At 34.9% G+C, this 21,378-nt stretch overlaps 3 protein-coding genes across 5 annotated transcripts; 1 reads left to right on the forward strand and 2 right to left on the reverse strand.

The window, feature by feature from the left end:
• On the reverse strand, nucleotides 1,553-4,683 carry LOC18598397 (protein CHROMOSOME TRANSMISSION FIDELITY 7). The gene is made up of 6 exons (XM_007027900.2): nucleotides 4,266-4,683; nucleotides 3,895-4,159; nucleotides 3,489-3,584; nucleotides 3,301-3,369; nucleotides 2,652-2,989; nucleotides 1,553-1,851 (listed from the first exon to the last, which is right to left on the reverse strand). Exons 1-6 carry the CDS (start codon nucleotides 4,427-4,429, stop codon nucleotides 1,710-1,712), a joined length of 1,074 nt encoding a protein of 357 aa, XP_007027962.2. The 5' UTR covers nucleotides 4,430-4,683; the 3' UTR covers nucleotides 1,553-1,709.
• LOC18598398 lies at nucleotides 4,975-14,960 on the reverse strand. Of its 3 annotated transcripts, none has more exons than XM_007027903.2 (21): nucleotides 14,860-14,960; nucleotides 14,708-14,768; nucleotides 14,515-14,587; nucleotides 14,214-14,336; nucleotides 13,811-13,980; nucleotides 13,053-13,202; nucleotides 12,505-12,639; nucleotides 12,260-12,320; nucleotides 11,441-11,739; nucleotides 10,729-10,860; nucleotides 9,875-9,994; nucleotides 9,622-9,708; nucleotides 9,360-9,482; nucleotides 9,072-9,189; nucleotides 8,856-8,981; nucleotides 8,261-8,395; nucleotides 7,760-7,911; nucleotides 7,443-7,583; nucleotides 6,820-7,146; nucleotides 6,022-6,140; nucleotides 4,975-5,462 (listed from the first exon to the last, which is right to left on the reverse strand). In XM_007027903.2, exons 2-20 carry the CDS (start codon nucleotides 14,762-14,764, stop codon nucleotides 6,045-6,047), a joined length of 2,625 nt encoding a protein of 874 aa, XP_007027965.2. In that variant the 5' UTR covers nucleotides 14,765-14,768; nucleotides 14,860-14,960; the 3' UTR covers nucleotides 4,975-5,462; nucleotides 6,022-6,044. The 3 variants fall into 3 exon arrangements, with proteins under 3 accessions (XP_007027965.2, XP_007027964.2, XP_017977727.1); XM_007027902.2 differs by having other exon boundaries at nucleotides 4,975-5,493; XM_018122238.1 differs by having other exon boundaries at nucleotides 4,975-5,493; nucleotides 14,708-14,775.
• On the forward strand, nucleotides 15,757-20,210 carry LOC18598399 (mediator of RNA polymerase II transcription subunit 27). The gene is made up of 7 exons (XM_007027906.2): nucleotides 15,757-16,277; nucleotides 16,407-16,572; nucleotides 17,377-17,839; nucleotides 19,105-19,164; nucleotides 19,277-19,345; nucleotides 19,432-19,475; nucleotides 19,561-20,210. The coding sequence occupies exons 1-7, from the start codon at nucleotides 15,974-15,976 to the stop codon at nucleotides 19,742-19,744; spliced, it is 1,290 nt and encodes a 429-aa protein (XP_007027968.2). The 5' UTR covers nucleotides 15,757-15,973; the 3' UTR covers nucleotides 19,745-20,210.

Below are 21,378 nucleotides of genomic sequence, written 5' to 3' on the forward strand. Positions count from 1 at the left end.
ACATCTCTCGCCCTTTCTCTCCTCTCACTAGACTTTTAGGGAAAGGTGAGCATTTGATCGGTCCAGTTGATTTAGTTTGAAAATTTTAAAAACCGAACTACCCTGGGAGAAGAAAGAACCAAGGGAAGTATATGGGAGAATTAAAATAACCAAAAACCGAACTAGTTAGGTTGATTATTTCGATTTTTCCAGCAGGGAGAAGGTAATCATCTGTGTATGTAAATGCAAAATGAAGTGGGAAATGTGGGTTTGTGTTAAAAATTTCTTTAGCACTAATAACAAGAGGGGAAAATGAGAGTAGTAGCCTTACTTGGATCGAGGGGAAGCAAAGCCCAAACCATGGTTCACTGCCTATCTGTGAATAACAAGTAATTAAAACCAAATTCCCTAAGATTATTACTTTTAAGGGGAAAACAGAAGAAACTGCAATAACTAAAATCTTTAGTTTAAATTATCCATTTACTCGATCATTTTGATTGAAAATTTTTAATATAAAAATTAACCCAACAAATCAAAATAACTAAATTTCCTAATCAAATTATAATTAAATCAAATTGATTGAATTTGACTAATTTGATCAATTATTTCAATTCCAATTTCAACCTAATTTTGCTCAGCTTAACCTCAAGATTAAACTTCAATAAATTAATATTTGATAAATTAATAACTTAATTAAATAATATTTTTGACCGATCTAAGCTTGGATCAATATAATAAATTAATAATTCATTAAATTTATAAGATAATACATTTTAAAAAAACACATAAGTCACACATAATATATAAATTAATAATCTTGTTATACATTAAAATTATATATCTGCATGATTTAATTAAAAAACTTTTATAAAATATTACTCTGATATTATTTGTTTCTTCTTAAAATTGATAACTCTAATATTACTTGTTTCTTCTTAAAGTTGATATCTCCTTAAACCTCATCTTTTAACCTTACTTAATGCACTAAAAGTTCTAATGTAATATTCTTCCATTGTAAGAAAAAATTATACAATACAATTATTTCTTTGAATATATCTATGCATGAGATAAATTCCAATACAAAACTATCATCTTCAACTTCATTGTTACATTCTTAATAATTTATTCGTCATGAATAATAATAATTCATAATTCAATAATTAAATAATATTCATATAATCATAATAGAAAATATATGTATTAAATTTAATATTTTTAGAAAATAAAAATACTTTGATAAATTAATTTTTTATTAATTTAAATATATATATTCATAATTATTAATTTATCGATGAAATAATATCTCGATTAATTAATAAATTTTCATGATTCCAAAACTATTAATTTATAAAAATTTTACTATAGTTGTACCAACCTTTATTATTTCTTCATATCCCTTTTACTACGCCCATTGTTCTTGAATGGCCTTCTATTTATACTTCCCTTGCAATTCTCAAAAATCAATTATTCATAGGCACAAGTAATAAGAGCAAGTTATAAAACTGCCACCTAATTTATCCAAAAAAACAAATGATATCTAATTCAAAAAGACCTCAGCCGAACAAGAAGTATATGAAGGAAAAAAAATGATACACTCAGGATGGAATATTATTGGTATGGTAGGTTATAAACTGTGTAGAAATGTTTTTGAATTGAAAGACATGCCACATCTTTCCAACAAATAAAACAATGAATTTGGGCATTGAATGCAGAGGTGAAGGGATAATTATCTAGGAGCACAAATTGCCAGTTTTATAAACCAAGAAAGATCCTGTGCCTATATAGTTGGATGCCAATGCCTGTCCCTCTGAACTTGGTTGAGAAAATGCCAACTGAGATTTTTCAATAACATAGCCCATACAGAAACTTTTCCTGCATTTAGAAACTGCACAGTCAATACAAATTGAATGGAACAAAAAAACACCACATCACTCTATCAATTCAATCACCAAAGTTTTCATGTAATGGGGAACTTTGCAAAGGCATACGTAAAGTTGTCCCTGTGGGGAATGAGAATGGCTCTAAACGGGCAGACTGTTGCTTTGCAACTGCTATTTTTAAACCTTTTTTTTTTCTAGTGACAGATCAAGTACGAATTTCAGCTTCTAGTCTTTTGAGAATCTGCTGATATGATCTTATCCATAGAAACCATGTATAGTTGAAGTTGCAAGATCAATCAGAAGTAAAAATCAAATGACAAACCATAATATCAATCATAACAGAATGGTATATGGTCTTTAGAGAAAAGGCAGAGCAAGGTATATGACAGAAGGCTACTTACTTGTAGCCTATGAGCAGCATACATGCGCACAACAGCTAATATAAAGATTGAGATCAGTCTAAAATAGAGCACCAGTATGCATACTCCATTAGTGCAAAGGTTTACTCTATTTTAACCGCTGACTAAGTTGATGTTCTTGATTTTAAACTTTGTAACTATTAAGATAAAATGATAAAAGTATCTAATTGATTAATACTTAGGCTACGCTTCATGATATAAAGTATAACCTTCTTAATTAGTTTGTTCTAAGAAGCAAGATAAAAATAGTATAACTCCATGAAGACATCCCACAATGAGTCAGATTACTACGTATGAGACAATCAGACATCGCAACAACCCAAGCCAGTATAGAAAGAACAGTTGGCATTAACTACAAAGTACAAGGATTTACCTCACTGCTTCCAATAATTGAGTGGCAATGCCTTTTCTCCTGTTGGAGGGTGTGACCCAGATTGCTCTAATGCCACAAGCAGCAGGTACTGCTTCCTTTTCACAGAAAATTGCTCCAGTGTGGTTTCCAATCAACGCCTCAGAAGGACCTCTTTTATCGACTTCTCTCTGAAAAACAATTTCCCCAAACTGAAGTTTGCTTGATTTTGACATTGTTTGCTTTGCTGGGGCACCATCATGTCTTTCGCCAACTGAGCATGAGAGGACTTTGGATGCTTCCTTTATTGGTTCTGCAACTAGACATCCAGCAATTCGTTGGGAGAAGACAAACAGGTATACCTGCAAACAGTAGAGTTAAAGAAAAAATCTAGTTAACATCTCAATCCAACCATTGATTGTTTAACTCTGCAACCATTGGAGTTAAAGGATTGTTCAACTCTGCAACTGTTCTGGATTTTAGATACAGTGACATAGAAATTGGGTCAAATGTGACCAACAAAGTGAGAAAAGCAAAGGGTATTAAAGGTATATGCTGAAACTTGGGGAAAATGAAGTATTATTTGCCAACAAAAATGGGGATAACTGAAATGGATTTCCTAAATTATGCATAATATGCCAAATTACCAATATGTAAAACGGAATCAGGTCACCTTACAAAGCTTGTGAAAAATCCATTCCCCACCAAGCTCAATTTCCATCATCTTCACAACCTCTTGCACCTGCTAATACAACAGTATCCCAATGAAGAACCCCACAATCATCAAATGCATAATTAAGTTACAACAAATTATAAAATCTAAACCATGTAACCATAATCTCAAAAACCCAAAATCTTAACCTTCTTCCTCTGAGCTACAGGATCAGAATCCAAAACCAAAACGATACGACCTCCTTCAACTTTAGGCATACAAACAACCCTCTCATTTCGCCATCCCTGCAAAATTAAGCTAGCAATTGAAGACTCCATTCGATTGTTACTTTTGCTATTTACTTATGCTTCTTAAACAGTTGGTATAAAGCAAAAGTAAATCATAGTAATTAAAAATGAACAAATCATTAAGATAAACCAATGATTCGATATAGTTATCCTGTATAAAGGAAAAATCGTGCATTTGTTTTCATCCAAAAATACTAGTAAAAATTTGCAATTTTTAATTCTTCAGACATACTATATGCTTGTGGATAAAAACACACGTTTTGCTTATCGAATTGTGTAAATAGCGAAAAGCAAGAATTAAATGCACCTTGAATTGAATTCCACGGGTGAAATTCTTGTGCAAAATTGAATGGCTCTTTTCATCCTCTTCATCTCCGGGAGAATACTTAACCCCGCAAGTTGAACAAGCATGGAGAAGAAAATCAGATTGACCTAACTCCAAATGAAACTGTGCATAACTTCTTTTCTTATTAAGATTTCTCCCATTGGAACCACAATCTTTACTAGAAAACTCATTCTCTGAAATGGGTTTCTCGAGTCTCTCGTTGCTGGATTCCTTTTTGGCGTCATTCCTTTACACAAACCCCAAAATAAACAATTTTTTTTTTTAAAAATACTAAACCCAGAAAAACCCATAACTTTTTTTTCATTATTATTGTTATTATTAAAAAAACATACCCATGAATTTTTGGTGGTCTACGCGTATAGGTGTTAACAATGGTGTGTTGACTGTTTTCCCAGATGGCAAACTCATCGTTGCTGAAAACTGGAGACGACTTTTGGGACTTGATTGAAGAAGAAGAAGAAGAGTGCTTGAAGAATGAATTTATTTTGGATTGCATCTTACAGTTGTTTTTTGTTTCGGTGGGTGATTGATTTTGGAGATTTTTTGTATGAGGGAGCTTTTGATGTTCCGGCGCCACAGATTTAAAAAGAAAATTCAAAATTGATAAAAGAGTTCCCGCTTATATACGTAGGCCCTTTTATCTTGGCCCAACAATTTGTTTACGTACGTTCACAGAGGCCCGGCCTTTCCTTATTTATCGAGTGAGACGCTGCGTTTTTGCTTCTGAGATTCCATTTTTTACAATGCAGTCCTAACTCCAAAAATTGACCTGCAAACCAATACAAGTTTGGTTTGGTGATAAAAATTAAGGTCACAGTCGAATATCATAATATCAATATAAATAACGAAATATTCAATTTTAAAAATTCAATTTTTATAAATTATTATAACAAAAATGAATCAGACATCCTATCTTGTCCTGTCCTGTCCTGTCCCACTCTTTCAATAAAGACCGAAAAACACAAATCAAACTTATGCTCTTCCCCACGCAAATAATAAAAACAAGGAAAATGCCTCCTAACTTACGTTCGGAACAAATCCTAAATTAATTGCTTGCTTTATATTTTCCATATATTTCAGCGACATATACATCAATGTAGTTGGCATTATTCATTTTCCACACCCAAAACTGAGAATACAAGGACAATCTATCTAACTGGAAATTATAATAGCAAAACCTTAAAAACCACACACAAATAACCTGCCTTCTCTCTCCTCATTGAACCATAGATCAGTTCCATTTCTACAAAAGCTTCATCTCACACACACAACTTCCTTCCTTCCTGTTCCCTCTCCTACAGCAAACACCCGTGGCCAAAATTAGAGAAAGGGAACAAGCTGATCTCCCGCAATTGCCGATGTTCATGCCATCAAGTTGCACCACTTGCTGCCTGCTGCTTTTATCATGCCAGCATTGTTAGATATCTCCTCAAAAAGTTTGACTTGATTCATTGCCATTAACAACCCCCATTGTCAACAGCTTCAAAGTATGCCGTTGCTCATTTTGAGTCGTCATTACTCCAGATCCCCTGCATCCTCAAAGCGGAAAATGTATTTTTGCTGCAAAGAAAAAGATCGTGTGAAAGATGTAAGATTTATGCCTAATGCCTTCTACTGATTAACTTAAAAAATAGGAGCAAAAATGAAGTTTCTTTATACATAGACACAAGTGGACAAACAATCTTCATGCTTCATAAAGCACTGGTTCAAAGGGACCTTGACATGGGGTAAAATGCGTGAATGAAGAAATAAAGAAACACCCAAACGGTGAGTATCATGCACCGGAGAGGCTGATGGAAGCATCATCTATATAAACTTCACAGTAACATATAGCAGTAATCTTAGCCACTCTCAATACTCTTGTTCAAGCCTCCCATCATATGTAAATTTCCCCTTGTGTAGCTAGACAAACATGGACGGAACCAAATGCATTCAATTAAAAATGGATATAGAATAGGTTACTCAGCTAACTTTTACAACAATGACAAGTATAATGACCTACAGCATGTTGAAATCAAAGATTCTTCAATATGAAACTCACTTTTGTACCCACAAAAAGAAAAAAAAATAAAACCCTAAGAAACTCACCATGCACAAAGTTCACTGGATCATCAACCCACTGGTGATGAACTGGCGACAATCTTTAACCGTTCAAATGAACACTGAAATTTGTGCCTTTCTTCAATGGTCATGTTGACTTCTGAAGACTGCAGGAACAATAGAAAAAGAGACCAAGAACATACAAATTAATCACAACTGAAGATCATGGAGGTATATAACGCAAGCTAATATGCTGTATGAACAGTAACAAAAGAATATGTTCCTAAATTTTAAATAAGTAAAAGCATGTGTAAGCAAATGTGTTCAAAGAATGTCCAAAGAATGAGTAAAGGAATGTGTTCATAAATTTAAAATCATATAACCAGACAAGATCCAATCCTGTTTAGGATCACACCCAGCAGGAAAAAGAAATTGGCAGGTCTTAGCTACATTGCCAAATCAAGGAAAGAAGAGGGGGCCTATTGCCCAAAGCAAAAGTTTCTTTCACCATTTAACACATTTTGCAAGGCCACAAAATTAGATGTGCATGCCAGACCAAATAATGCAAACCAAAAGCTTCCTAAACTAAAATGTGATTTTGGCAGAAATCATATGCATGTATGGACAGCTTGAACAATCAGATTGGCACATCACAATGGAAGTTACGAAGCACAAGGATAAGTAATAGACAATTAGAAGGCATAAATATTTAAAGGAATCTAGGTCCTAGGATCCATGTGAATTTAAGTCATGTTCAACACACAAAAAAAGTCATACATATTTTAGGTTTTGCTTACAAAGATAAGGACTCTTCATAGAAGAAAAATTCACACTGCAAAACCATACCTGTAAAGAAGCTATGCTTTGCATAATAGAGCCAATCTCTGTTCTAAATAGAGACATAATTTTCTGAACTTTAACATCCTTATAAATTAATAGAAGAAGGGAAACAGTTTTATTCATCCGACTTAAACTGTCAGTGACATATTGGGTAGAATTATGAGATTCAAGCGACAAACTACTGTCGGTTAAGGATGAGCCCATCACATTCAAGAAAAGCTTCACAAGCTGGTTACTCCTATCAAACAAGAAAAAGCATGGTAGAAGGTAATAACGGCATGTCTGAACATGATTAGAGACTGCCAGTTCATTGCCATCAACTTCTGGAATACACTGCACAAAACAAAGGATATTTGGCAATAAGAATAAAGACAAAAATGTTGTGCTGTAGAAGCAACAGATGCACAGCAAGTTTCATCTGTTGGTTTTTCTGGTCGTAGCATATTTGAAACCTATACACATGCACTAAGAAGTAAGAACAATTTATACCATAGTTTAAACAATTATAAAGGGAGCCAATAGATGACCACCAGCGACACTACTAGAAATGAGAAAGATAACAGGAACTAATATGAAACACATGGAAACATTTATAATAATAATGTCAAGGGCAAATTCTAATAACTTACGTGTACAACATCCATTAGATATCCAGGAAGGAAATTGCTTAGAGCAATTATACTCTGTTCAGAAAGTCTAGTGGGTTTAGAGTCCAGCATGATGAGCACTCTCAACATTGCACATGCATTGTCAAGCTGTGGCTTCAATGACTGCAAAAAATGTAATACCACCTCAAGCATTGTAGCTTGCAAATAATTCAGGGGAAAGGGACCAAACTAAACAAAAATAACTTATCCAACAAAGTCTCAAATCTTTTACACAGCCTAGGCTATTGGTGCAATGAAACAATGCTAGAAAGGAAGATGCAAGCCGTTCAGTCACTCACTATCAGGTCAAGTATTGCTTTCTCCAGTATCCGGAAAACAACAGAACTATCACCCATCTGTGAAAGGCATGAGCAAACCATGCAGGTGAGAGACTTAAAAGTTCCACAATTTGAAATCTGCACATCACTCTCTTTAACAGGGCATATGTTTTCTGCAAATAGCAAATCCACATTGAGATAGATTATAATTAATCATCGAGTACAAACACAAGTAAAAAGTTGAAGTGCCAAAAGAGAACATCAAAGTAGTAGTCATTTGTTCGCATATAAACACTATAAATGAAGCACCTTCTTCCCCAACCACAGTAAGGGAAGGATTAGGCGCAACCAAAAGAATAGAATAAGCCAACCTCTCTGTAATTATTAAAGTCAAAACATTACAAATCATCACATCATGGAGCATGCTAATACTCAAAATATTTAGAAATGCTAAGAGGAATGTACCAACTACTGCAAGTTATAATCAACAAAACATGACAGGTGAATGAAATTCTCTAATACCAGGGTAAACTTTGAAACGAGATAGTAAAGTAATGAAGAAGCTGATGTGGTCAGCAAATTGGATGTGTCCAGCTTTATAGGCAGCATGCACAACCTCTATAATGAGGAACAATACATAGGGCTCCAATTCAGGACCTGCAATATACAGAGGAGGCAGATATTAAAGAATGACATGTTTTATAACAATCAGATGACATGTAACTTCTTTTCTATTTTAAACATCTTCACCAAACTTAAGTTAAGATCTTCTACTAAAGGGAACTAGAGCTATTAACACCGAGCACCAGATATGTCCAAATACACACTTCACTTCTTTGATAGGGATGAATTTGGGAAATTTAGTCCATCTCTCTTTCAGTAAAGGAAGATAATACTGCCTCCTTCCTAAATTACATGTCCAACTTTCCTTTTTGGGATGTCTGAAACTCTATTCCCCTTTTTTTTTTGAACACTTCTAACCCTTCTTTTTTTTCATATTGGTTTCTCAAGATTCATTTATTTAAAGGTTTTGGCATCACAAAAATAAAATTTTAATATAAAAGAACCTAAGGTCAAGGGTTGTTTCTAAAACCAGCAAATAGTAAGTAGCACTTACACACGCAGCAGGAAGTTATTGCTTTCAGCAAAAGTGTACTAAAGTTGGAGAAATAATAAAGGCAACAGATAGACAGCTCTTGAGAATCCCTAGGAAGTCTCATGAAAGGACCATAGTATATGTTTCCTGCAACAAAAGGAAATAAATTGACAAATCAAATCTAGAGTTTGTAGGTTTGTTTCATCAACTAAAGTTTCTTTATGAATTAACCTATACCTTCTCGACATGTGCTGTAAAACTCACAGAGTGCAAATTGAGTATTTTCATATTCCCAAATGAGGGAAGAGTTCCAACATGCAAATTGTCCCAAGCGAAGTAGAAGGTGCAACACCACCTGAGTTGCAAGGGAAATAGTTACTGTTATTTTGAAGACTAACAACAAAGTGGATCATTGGGAAGATAATTATAACTCTACAAGATGCTCTAACGTTTTCAACTTACAATAATTCTGTCCAAAGCCTAATCATGCTGGTGAACCTCATAAGGTAAAACACAGATTAATACCTGGGAAGAGGATGGCCATTTATCACCAAGAAGGATTAGCAACAAGGGCAGCTCTCTTATCCAAATAGTCTGATAGTCTAATGCCACAGGATCACTTGCTTCCGTGTAGTGCATATCTCCTCTCTGTATTCAAACAAGAGTATTGAATTTAATTTTCTGGCGGTGTAAGTGAGGGCAGCCAAAGAGAGAAAAGGTTGTATGTGTACATGCATCTGAATATGATCCCTTCTTAGAGAGACAAATTGTATCTAATTGAGCTTACAGGAATTAGCATTTCTTCAATCATGGACAGGCAAGCCAATTTAAGTGAAGACTCCGGATTGCAATCCCTGAATGTCTTTGTAAATGCCTGCAATAAAGTTTTAATCAGTTAATTAGCATTTCTCAAGACTTCTGAAACAAAAATCTACAAGCACATCGCTGCCAAAAAGCAAGATAACCCAAGTCAAGAAAACACAAGAAAAACCTATGAATATAGTTTGCTTAAATGATGCTCTTTCAAAATAAAACTCAACCTCAAGAAGGTGTGACTGCCAATCAGTTGTCACTTCTGAGACAAGTTTTGGAATGAAAGGAAGCAACGAAGGTACATGCTTTTCCCATGTTGCTTTACCAGACCTTGTGCTACTACAAGTCTGCAAAATGCAAGTTATGAGAAACCAATTCCAAATGGTCAGCACTCAATAACATAAAACAAGTCTTATAGTTGAAAAGCATCAAAATACTTTAGAAAACTTAAAAACTAATCCAGCGAAGTTTTATTAAGAGTACAAAAAATTTTGAAATTCTCTAATGCAATAGAAAATGCAAAGCTCATAAGCAGAGAAAATTACTTAGTGGTAGACAATTGATTCATCAAGCAAACCACAAAAAGAATAAACAAAAAAAAAAACAAAGACAAAAAAGAAAAGAAGTAGAAGAAGAGCAACTTTTACATAATACTTTTTGCACTAAAACTTCATCAAGTTCAGCCATGTTAAACCGTGTTCAAATTTTCACCCATTCTTAACTTTCAAAGATCTATTCACTACTATAATCTACAATCAAACCCTTTAAATTGCTGAAATTTGAAAGATCATGCACAGGCAAACACTCATCTTCAAGGAATTGTAATGACTGTCAGCCAAGTTTCAATGTAATGCACATAACCATCATCACTATAATGCGGTCTCACATGCAGGCACCCCCTCTGGCCAAACTTCATTGTCCACTAATTTTCCAATAACAAACTACAACGGGTACAAAACATAACCTTTTGAATCTTTTACATGAGATAAATTTCAAACTGATAGCTGTTAGTTTTTACCTCAATGAGCAAGTTCTGAAAGAAAACAGATAAAGAAGTGCAAGATGGTTACAAGAAGCAGACCTTGCCAAGCAGTGCATTTTCCATGAACTCCAGAAATTTCGCAAACACATTTGCAGAAGGGCAGATCCATTCACGGAGGTGCAAAAATATCTCCGTTATCACAATATTCAAGATAAAATACCTATCATCCTCCTAAAATGAAAATATAAAAGGATCAATCATTAATAGAGAACAGTTAATACAGAAAATCATCTAATGGCTAGGAAAAAGAGGTCACCGACACACACACACACACACAAGCGAAAGGAAGGGAGGGGGGGGTGCAGGATACTTAAATGATTTATGTTTTTCTACAGCGGCAATTCTTTTCCAAAGTGCTTTGGGTATCAACATAACAATAAATGGTGTTTGAAGCAAGAGAAGCAAAAGACTGCCACCGGAAGAAGGTTTCAATTTCTAAGCACTTATATCAAGCCCTCAAATTTTTAGTATAAAGTATATTTTGATATAAAAGAGAATGCAAGATAGCAACAACTGAAGCATCAGAAATAGATAGAATGCAAGATAGCTCAGCATCCAACAGCAACTCGAACTTTCCTTCATTTTGTTTTATTATTGCTAGACTATGAAACAGGTTGACTTTGTGTTTTTACAGAACCAGAAGCAAGTGAATGGTGAGAAATCAGAAGAGGACATTGTTTACAAACAAAAGATAAGAAATGTCACTTAGAAAGCCAAAATGGAGATTTCAAAAGTTATTGTAATGAAATACCTTTACAGAAAGGTGATGCTTTGGATAGAGGGGAAACACCCCCAGTAACTTCTTTGACAAGCCAGACAAGAGAGTTTGATCCCATGTTACTTGGAGAGGGTTTGCTTCTGGTGATTCCTCATGGTTACCATAAATAAAAAACCTTACTGCAATATCTATGCTTTGAAGTATAGATAAAATACAATCAAATGATTGTGCATCCAATTGCGGCATAGAATTTAGCAATGGAATAAAATCTTGGAAACAGTTGATTAAAACCAGAACAAGCTCCTTTAATTTCTTTATGATGACGGAGAACCCTACAGAAACAAAAACATAGATGTTAAAACAACCAGAGCATACCATGATAGTTTTGGACCTGCCAAATGAGAAAACTGAAAAAAGAGAAAAAAAAAAGTCAAGAAATTCTGGAATGGAGTAGTGAGCAAGGAAAGAGGAGGGTGAGAAGGGGGGGGTGAGAGTTAAGAAATTTTGTAGTTTAAATCACTTTTTATTACTATAAATGTAGAAACGATGATATTCAATGATGATTGTCATATATGGAAGTCACTTTCTCCATGACTGAGAGATTGATGCAAACACAGAATTTGAATACTTTGAGAAAAACAAACAGAAAATGATGTGAAAAAAAAACATGACTAATGACTAAAGATTTTGTGAGAAAAACTCACACAAGGCATAATACATCAGAAACAATACTAGGCACTTTCACAAAAATGGTGACTAAAATATCGCCACTATGAGGATAAGAATGCTAACATGATGAAGAAACATAATGTAACAAAATCACAGGACAAGGAGAATTAAGCTTTCACATACCAGTATTTTCCGTAGGCACATCAGGCTCAAAAGCATGAATTTTCCTCTCTCCTAAAATATTCTAAGAAATTTAATGGAAATAAATAAAGACATTAGAAGTTGGAGGTTCCTATGAGGAAAAATGTTTAAGTCAAAGAACATAAGTATTATAAATAGTAACATATAGATGAAGATTAATAACCTTGTATTTTTCTTCTAAAAATCAATAGCCAATAAAATTCACACGATTGACACTAGGAACATACCTTTTGACATCCTGGCTTTTTACTTGGCAATAATGACAAGCAACGGACTAACCCAGAAAGAGTACTTTTGAGCTTTCCCTTGTCTTCTAAATAAAACTGGTTCTTCCTTAAAATATCTTCATAACTCTGAAGAATCTGCTCATAAAACAACTAATAAAGAAATAAACAAACTAAAAAAAAAGGTGATAACAATAAGAAGCAGTTACTTAAATTAATTTGAGAGTACCACCACCTTCAAACAAAAATTTTCAAAGAAAAGATGTAACAGAAAATAAAACCACATACAAATACAACCACATAGAATAAGGGCAATGAGTGTCTGACTGTAAAGATCCATCTGATTGCTAATTTTATCTTGCAAAATCAAATAAAACCCTTTTAAAAAGAAAACCAAAAAAGCCTCAACCTCTATAGATGATATTAAAGCAAGTTTCTTTTTGTACTATGAATGAATTCTTGAACAAGTTTCTTATTTTAACAATGCCAATAAAACTTCAGTAATAAAATATAAAATTGCGATAATTACTAACATGACTGAATTCATGTACCTTTTCAGCATATAAGGAAAAGCATGGAGGATGGTACTGCACAACAAGATCAAAAAATCTGAAAGCCATCAAGCGAATGTCTATTGATAAATTTGTCATTGCATTGAAAATATAAGTCATCACCAAGGAGATGAAAAGCCCTTGATTATCCTGAATAAGAAAAGCCAAAACCCTCTTGTCAGTTAATGGATAAGAGCAATCACGATAAAAAAACTAATAAAATAGTAAATGGCAGAAATTAAGCACAACAATATCTGAAATTAAGGACAACAAATGACGTGGCACATGCAGAAAAGATGAATAACCAGAAAGAAACTCTAAAGCATTATTCTTTCCTGTAAAATATATATGAAATCAATTCTTGTTCCTAAGAACAGTACTCTGTTGTAAACACACCTACAAATGATACTGATTCCTTCACCTAAGCAGCACTATACCCTGAGCTGCATTTGAACTATGAGAGTAATTTCACATCTTAAGCACCACTTCAACACATCAAAAATTACTGAACTTATAGACAAACAAAATATAATAGACCCACTTGGCATTTCTTCTGCTTGTCTGTGCATATATGTATGCTGTCTGAATAGCTAATAGATGACACTAAAAGGTAAAGCATAAAAATCTCAGCAAAACTCAAGTCTCTACCCAATGTAATGAGGTAGCAATACAGAAAGTTATTGTGGCAAACTTAATCTTTGAAAGTAGCCACCAGCTCTAAGTTAGAGTAAATAAACAAAAAGGGAAAGAAAAATCACCTCAGCACAGCCAGGGAAAATTTCAGACTTAAACAGTTGATATAATGCTTCTCTAACTACTTTATCATCATCACTTATGCGCTCCCGCAGTTTCTCTATAACCGCATATTTATGCAACCTCAACTCTGCTGGATGCTTAAGGACTAAATCCTTAATGCCCATTAGTGCATCTTCAAAGCGAATAAAACTTATATCAAGATCAATTTATGGCACTTGATACAAACACTGACTCCAAAAAATAGTATCAATAAACTGCTCATTTGAAAAGGAAAAAAGAAAAGGACAGTTGTGTATCCCTAAATTACAAATTAAAAAACACAAATAATGTACTTGGGCAATAGAAGGTTATAATTCTTTAAAATCATATAAATTCTATAATAACAAGAAAAAAAAAAAAGGTAACCTCTTCGAACTTTGGCGTTGTGATGAGATGTTTGCTGAAGAAGTTCTTTCAAAGTCAATCCTTTCTTGCTCACAGCTAAGCCTTCCTTGTTTGTTGCCACACTCTGCTCAGGAAGTACAATTGCTGCTCTCGCAATACACACGAAAGCGGATTCCGATGAATAAGTTTACTTCTAATAAAGTTACAAGAGCACTTTTTCGAGAGAGTAATCAAGAATTTTTATGGCAAAAGAAATATCTAAATTCATGCATTCTAATTCTAAAGAAAAATTTAATATACAAATTAACTTTCCACTTCTCACCCTTGGATTTAATTTCAGTGTTTGTCGCATTCTTCGGTGGAGGCAACTTCCGTCCAAGCTTTCTCTTTATTTTCTGCGGATAAATTCAAAAAAAAAAGTGTAAAAGAAAAAAGAACAGTAATCAATTAAACGATAAAATTTCAAATTTTAGAACCAAAAATAAGGAAAAAAGTGTAATAATAATGGAAATTACTTTGAAATCTATGCCTTTCTTTTGCTGCTTCTTTGAAGGAGCCTTGGAACGCACCATTGTACTACACACTAAACAACTATTAGAATTCTAAAACGAATAAGAGCAACAAAAAAAATGTTGTTCATTTATTTCACTCAATTGGGTTTTTATACCTGAATATAACTGTTTGGCTTCCGAGAAAAATAATGGAATAAAGTTTTCTCAGCAAAATAAAAACCCTGGTTCGTACTTGCCAGCGAGTGCAAGGGTTTAGAGAGTGGAGTCGGGTCGGAGCCTTGGGCCCTCCCTTGAAAGGGTTTTCGGTTTTTGGACGTGGCAATTTAAACAATGTTTGCGGGCTTGGATCTGAGTAGGACCTTTGCGTTTTAGAGATCCCCTAGACCAGGTTTTGAAAGGCCCAGCCCAAACCAGGCAATCTTTTTATTTATTTAAATAAATAATATATTTTATTTTATTTTTAATTTTACTTTTTTAAAAAAACATATTAACTGTAAAATCCTAATTTTTAATTAATATTTTAAGTTTATTTTAGGGTTGGATGATCTTGGCTTGGTTTTCAAAATGTTGCGACTCATTTCGAATCCCCACAAGCATACCCTACCCACATTTCTATTCTAGGAGGCAAAACAATTATCTCACACCATGGATGTAACAGTAACTTAGTCCAACAGTTGAAGGCAACCTCTTGACGCGTAACCAACCAAAGCGTAATTCAAATGACAATTAAGTTATTGTCAAATTAAGTTAAAAAATGAATAACTCCAATAATAGATGAAACAAAATTAATGAAGACTTAACTCAAGCAATTCAATATGAATTAAAATAAATTTGTAGTATTTGTTAAATGTTATTTTCATAGATTTTATATACCAGTCCAAGTCTATATGATATATAAATAAAATGATATCATATAAATTAAACTTATAAATAAATAAATAGTAAGTTTCTTTTGAAATTATAGCTTGAATATGAAATGATGTTGTTAAAATCTAATGAAAAGAGTAGAATCCTTGACTCATGCTTTTTATTACAATCAATTAAATCCTTAAGTTTAGTTTTGAAGCGTCCCTTGAGATTGGCTGTGGCTAAAAAAGGCTCAAAAGCTGGAGCTTGGCCGCTTTGTACGAGCATTTCACATTTGCGGGAGTCGACCAGGCTCCATTATAACTCTCTCATCCCCGAAATAGCACCCAGAAAAAAGAGTCTTAGCCCTTTCTCAGCATCTCGTTTAGCAGATCCTCCAACATCGCAATTAGCAAAACCCTAATGCTGCAACAGCATCAACACTACCTCCAGTCCGCGGCTACGGCGGCACCGCCACTTCCACCTCCGGCGACGTCAACACCTCCATCATCAACCGCCGGGGAGGCGCCACCGAAGCAGGTGGCACTAGCAATGGACAGACTGGGACACGCCGCTAGACTCATCGCCGATATCCGTCTAGGTGCCGATCGACTTCTCGAAGCCTTATTTGTGGCCGCGCAGCCGCATCAAAGCTCCAAACCTCTCCACTTGTTCCGCCAAGAAGATGACTCCATGCGCCAACACCTCCAAGACCTCCGCACTATTGGTAAAAAGATCAAATAATTAAATTTCCTTAAAAACTTTTTGAAATTGATTTATTTTTTATGTCTGTACAGTGAAAATGCTGTCGTTTTTGTGGTTTAGGTTTTTGAAAATCGTGCTTGAATTTTGTTAGGAAGGCAGCTGGAGGAATCTGGAGTGTTAAATGAGTCACTTAGGTCAAGGAGTAATTCTTGGGGTTTGCATATGCCATTAGTCTGTCCTGATGGTGCCGTGGTGGCTTACGCTTGGAAACGACAGCTTGCTGGCCAGGCTGGTGCATCTGCTGTTGACCGGACAAGGTTCATAGTCATGGACATGGCGAATGTTTGATAGGATTGATATCTACTTAAGCTTTGATGCAATGTCTTTATGAGTTGATATTGTTAGTTGTATAATTAGATCCGGGAATTTCAGTTTCCTGTTTGGTTCAGGGTTTAGGAAACTTTACAGGGTAGTAAGGGGTGCAGCCCTAGTGTACTGATAGTGTTATAATTAATTGTGCATGTGTTGACTTGAATGGAGAATTTGTTAGGGTTCAGATCGGAATGGATGTGAATAGTGATAGGGGATTCAAATTTATTAAAATTTTTTAGTCTTATTCATTTTATTAGATTGTGAGATGATGTAATATGCATGGTTATTGTTTGATGTTGTTTTAAATGGCTTGCTGCCTTCCTAAGTTCTTATAAAATATAACTTGTTAATTACTTGTTTCATCAATGTTGCTAGCTTGCGCTGATCCAACACTGAATGAATAAGGGGGATACCCTTGAACGAAGTTGAAACCAAGCCGCTAACTTATTGGCTAGGCTTAGTCTCAGCAACTCGTACAATTGTGAAGAAAGTTGCTTTGGGTAGAATGAAGTGATTTTTTATGCTCTATCTATGCTGGTGTTTACTAACTTAACGTGCATCGCTTGTGGCATACTGTTGTTTTGTGAAAATATTTGCAGTTGAATTCAATATGCATCACATTACGTTGCAACGTAATATTATATAGTGTGTCCTCTTTAAGTAGCTATGCTTCATTGGGATTATAATAGTTGTTTGTGTTGAAATTTGGGATTCTCAAATTAATTACCATGTGCTTCTCCATTTCACAGGCTTGCTCTCAAAGCCTTCACAGACCAGAAAAGGCGATTTTTTCCTCACCTTGATGATGAACAAAATGGTCAGGGTACTGATTCTGTGTCAAAGAAACACCGCAGTTCGCAAGCTCTGCTGGAAGATAATCAAGATAATCTTAGCGATTGCAAAACATTATCAGATGTTCTGACAAGTTTGGAGAAAGACATGCCAAATTTGAAAGTTTTGACTTATGAGAGACTGGACTGGTTGAAAAGAGCTTCTTCATTACCTGCTTCAGCAAATGATAATACCATGGAAGTACCAAAACATAATTTTCACAGCTCAAGTATACTCAGACCAGGACCCCAGACTGTTGTTTCTATGGATAAGGTTGCTGTAATTGAGCTGTTATTTCCTTCTGTCTTCAGAGCTGTAGTATCGTTACATCCAGCTGGTTCTATTGATCCAGATTCAGTGGCCTTCTTTTCTCCGGATGAGGTAATTTTTTTCAGAAGATGCAAATGCTACTGGTTCCATACTTGAAGTTCATTACATATTAAACCTTTGATCTGCATATGACCATTTAAGATGCAAATAGTGGTTACCTTAGCTGAAGCTTGTCCTATTAGCCATGTGGTAGAGGAGTTAATTAGTTTACATAGTAAAGATCTATCTTTGTTTGTATTTTTTCATGCTCCCATATTTGCATCTGTGCATAGAAGCAGAGGCAACTTGAGCACTTAATATAATCAAGATTTTGTTGAAATTGATCAAGCCTGTTCAAGGCTCAAATGTAACTCAAAACTAATTTGTCTGCTTCAATTTTGTTTTACACCTTGAACAGGCTACTAATTGATCAAGCTTGTTCATGAGTTTGAATAACTGACTATTGGCTTAGTGATTGACAATGGTTCAAACTGTTGGAGTCTTGGTTGCAAAATAACTGTATTTTCCTAATCCTGTCTGGCTGGACTTGTAAATAATATCTCAGTGGAATACTGTATCTGAGAGTTTGCAAAAATGCACAAATCAGGTAACTAACAAATATTTTCTCAAAGATATGTTACATTAGTAATTTTTGTGAAATGTATTAGGCATAGGCTTGCTTTGAATTTAGTTAAATTAAGACAGGCAAAAAGCATTGAAGTGGTTTCTTTAGTTCAACATTCTGTGATGAATAAGCCACCTTTGCCCTTCAGAATTAGTAGCAACATCATTCCAGATAGGCTTTTATTCGTGCTGTCACACCTCTCTCTTGCTTGCTTTGTCTCTCTGTCTGCATGCAGCATGTATGTGTGCTGGTGCTGGTGGGTGGGTTGTTTTTTGCTGGACTCAACTGGTATCTTGGGAAGTTTTGATGTTATTTGAAAGCAAAGGTGCAATGGGAATTGTTTTCTCTTTTTGGCCAAACAATGGGAATTTAAATTTGCTGGCAGAAAGTCAGACCAGAAATCATGTTCCAAAGCATGAATTTACTACCTTCAGTGCTTCAAAGTTTTCAAAGCTGCAAGTTTGGGGCTGGACCAAAGTTTATCTTGTGATTTCACAAGAAAGGGAGAGTGCAAACCACCTTTCTGTTCACAATCAACCTTTGCTAGCATAATCATATTTCAGTTTGATACCATATATGTTCATTAACTAGAGAGATTTATTTGGACCTTCATCATATAGCTTGGTTAGCTCTAGAAGCTTTTGTTGCTTGCTGGCTCTCAATAAGGCAGTTTAATTGCTATTCTGTATTTACCTTTCGCATTCTTGTGCAGGGTGGCAGCTACATACATGCTAGAGGTTCTTCAGTCTATCATGTATACAGGCACATCACGGTAACAATCTTGGAAGCTTATCTTGTGTTATCAGTTTTCTGTAGTGCAGGTTGAAAATATCCAGTAAACTTGAAGCTTTCTGTTAAGACATGCAATTATTTCCGTATTGCAGGAGCATGCTGCTGTCGCCCTCCAGTATTTTCTTGGAATCAGAAGTGAAACAGCACTCCATTCTCTTTTGGTACGGTCTGAAACAATTTGTGAATTTTTGATCAATTTTTAGTGGCCATTTATGCTAATGATGCACCATTACTTTTGTTTTTGTAGCACTGGATCTGCAGCTATCGAAGTTTATTTACTGACATCTGCAGGTACAATATCTTCCCCTTTCTTCGTTTTTAGCTCTTCTTAGCTTGTGCAGTATTTTGTACTAAAATGATGAAACTGTTGGTACAGCAAATGTGGACGGCTACTGGCAATGGAAAAGCAATCAGCTTTGCTCTTACCCCCAGTCCATCGTCCTTATCGAACATTTTCTCCTTCAAAAGTTTCATCGACCCAAGCAATTGCCTCAACAGGAGATCAAAGTCGTAGTGCCCCTAGAGCTTATCATATTGGTTGCTTCTCAGATGAAGCATAGTCTGATTAATGAGGCTAGGTGTGATAGCGGAGCTAGGAAATAGAAAGATTGAATTAAATAGTGACAAAAGGAGATTGTCTTGACTCCTAGGTTTGTCATCTGTTTTGTGTTTGTATATATTTATTTATTTGACATTTCAGGCTTTGCTCCTGTTTGTGGCAGTTGATCTGGAAAGTTTGTATCCTGGGGTTTGTTGTAGTTCAATTTAAACAAGAAGAGTTATTGGTTAAATCCACCATAATAGTGATGTATGCAAAACCATAATTTGTAAAAAGACAAGGAAAGAAAGGAATGATAATTCTTTCTGAGGGAAAGAGGAATAAGTAGTTGTTGCATCATCACTGCCACTGGGGCGTGGGTTGTAACTTTCAGAAGCCAATTATTCCAGCCAGCGTTGCTGATTACATGAAGCACGTCTTGGTTGGTTGTAGAAAGTGTGTTAAATTTATTGTTGGCATTTGGTAAATTCACATTTTCGTTCTGTATCACTTAACTATGATATATCATGCATGCATGACATTCATCACACCTCTTGCACTCCTTTCATTGACAGAAGAATAATCTCGTGAATCATTTAGATTTTTGCATGCAGGTTAGTTGAGTACATCACGTTAAAAATAAAAATGCATTTTTTTTTTACACAATATTTAAATAAATTTTTACTTTTTTATTACATTTAATTAAATTTTTTTATTTTAAATTAAAAAAATTATGATTAATGATTGATTAATTAATATTAATTAAAATATCATTTGTCATTTTCACGTGATGTTAACATAACATATTGATATATCATAACGAATGATAACATGAAATACTAATACATATATCATATTTCACTTATCATATCAATACTAATATAAAATGAATTGTCCGCGTCACTTGGCATGTCTTTATCGAAAGAAAAGAAGTACTACCCTCTTAATAATTCCAACGATAGAGGAGTGGCAAGCTGTCCAAAAATGATAGGAAAGGGCCAACCATATGTGGAGCAGTGCAACTGACGTATCTTTATTCCTTCCTAGTAATCGTCCATTCATGAAGCATCCAACTTGGGCAAATGACAATAACAAGCAGCCTTCCCGTGGGTTGACATGAATGCAATGCACTGCCCCACTTTCCTCCTTTCTTCGTAGCACCCAGCTTATGAGGTAAGACCCAAAACTGATTGCCCCCTAGATTACATTGATTGAACTCAGCCAAACTGCATAATGTTTACGCCCTTTACTTTATGGGGTCCATCTCTTTGTGAGGGTGCCGCCTCTGCTGTTGCCCCAAGCTGACCAAGTCTGGCCATGCAGGCATTATGAAACCAACTTGGCCGTGATTATACATATTTTAGACCATTACTAGGTTCGCACTAATCATAATGATCTCGTTTCTTCATACCACCATAAAAACTAAAAAGCTTCAATCTTAATGATCTCTTTTCAAGGTATATAAAAGAAGGGGACAAGAATTCAAGTGTTGGTTAGCGTAGGTGCTACAGCTATAATAAAATCCAACCAAACTAAATAAATGGATCTGCTTTGATTTTCAAAACCATTATAGAATCAGTTTTGGTTCATTTTCAGGCATTCATTGTTTCTCAAGCAGAATTTTTGAGTGGCTACCAAGAAGTCTCTGCCTGCCAA

Source organism: Theobroma cacao, chromosome 5 (assembly GCF_000208745.1).
Source record: "Theobroma cacao cultivar B97-61/B2 chromosome 5, Criollo_cocoa_genome_V2, whole genome shotgun sequence".
NCBI lineage: Eukaryota > Viridiplantae > Streptophyta > Magnoliopsida > Malvales > Malvaceae > Theobroma > Theobroma cacao.

Coding starts and splice junctions, on each gene's coding strand:
- LOC18598398 (XM_007027903.2), bottom strand. CDS start 14,764: ATGGTGCGTTCCAAGGCTCCTTCAAAGAAGCAGCAAAAGAAAGGCATA. Junction 14,337..14,514: donor CACTGAAATTAAATCCAAGG/GTGAGAAGTGGA, acceptor TTGCGAGAGCAG/CAATTGTACTTCCTGAGCAG. Junction 13,203..13,810: donor TTTTCCCTGGCTGTGCTGAG/GTGATTTTTCTT, acceptor TTTCTTATTCAG/GATAATCAAGGGCTTTTCAT.
- LOC18598397 (XM_007027900.2), bottom strand. CDS start 4,429: ATGCAATCCAAAATAAATTCATTCTTCAAGCACTCTTCTTCTTCTTCT. Junction 3,585..3,894: donor CCCGTGGAATTCAATTCAAG/GTGCATTTAATT, acceptor TTAATTTTGCAG/GGATGGCGAAATGAGAGGGT. Junction 2,990..3,300: donor TTTTTCACAAGCTTTGTAAG/GTGACCTGATTC, acceptor TACTGTTTGCAG/GTATACCTGTTTGTCTTCTC.
- LOC18598399 (XM_007027906.2), top strand. CDS start 15,974: ATGCTGCAACAGCATCAACACTACCTCCAGTCCGCGGCTACGGCGGCA. Junction 16,278..16,406: donor CCAAGACCTCCGCACTATTG/GTAAAAAGATCA, acceptor GAATTTTGTTAG/GAAGGCAGCTGGAGGAATCT. Junction 19,476..19,560: donor TTATTTACTGACATCTGCAG/GTACAATATCTT, acceptor CTGTTGGTACAG/CAAATGTGGACGGCTACTGG.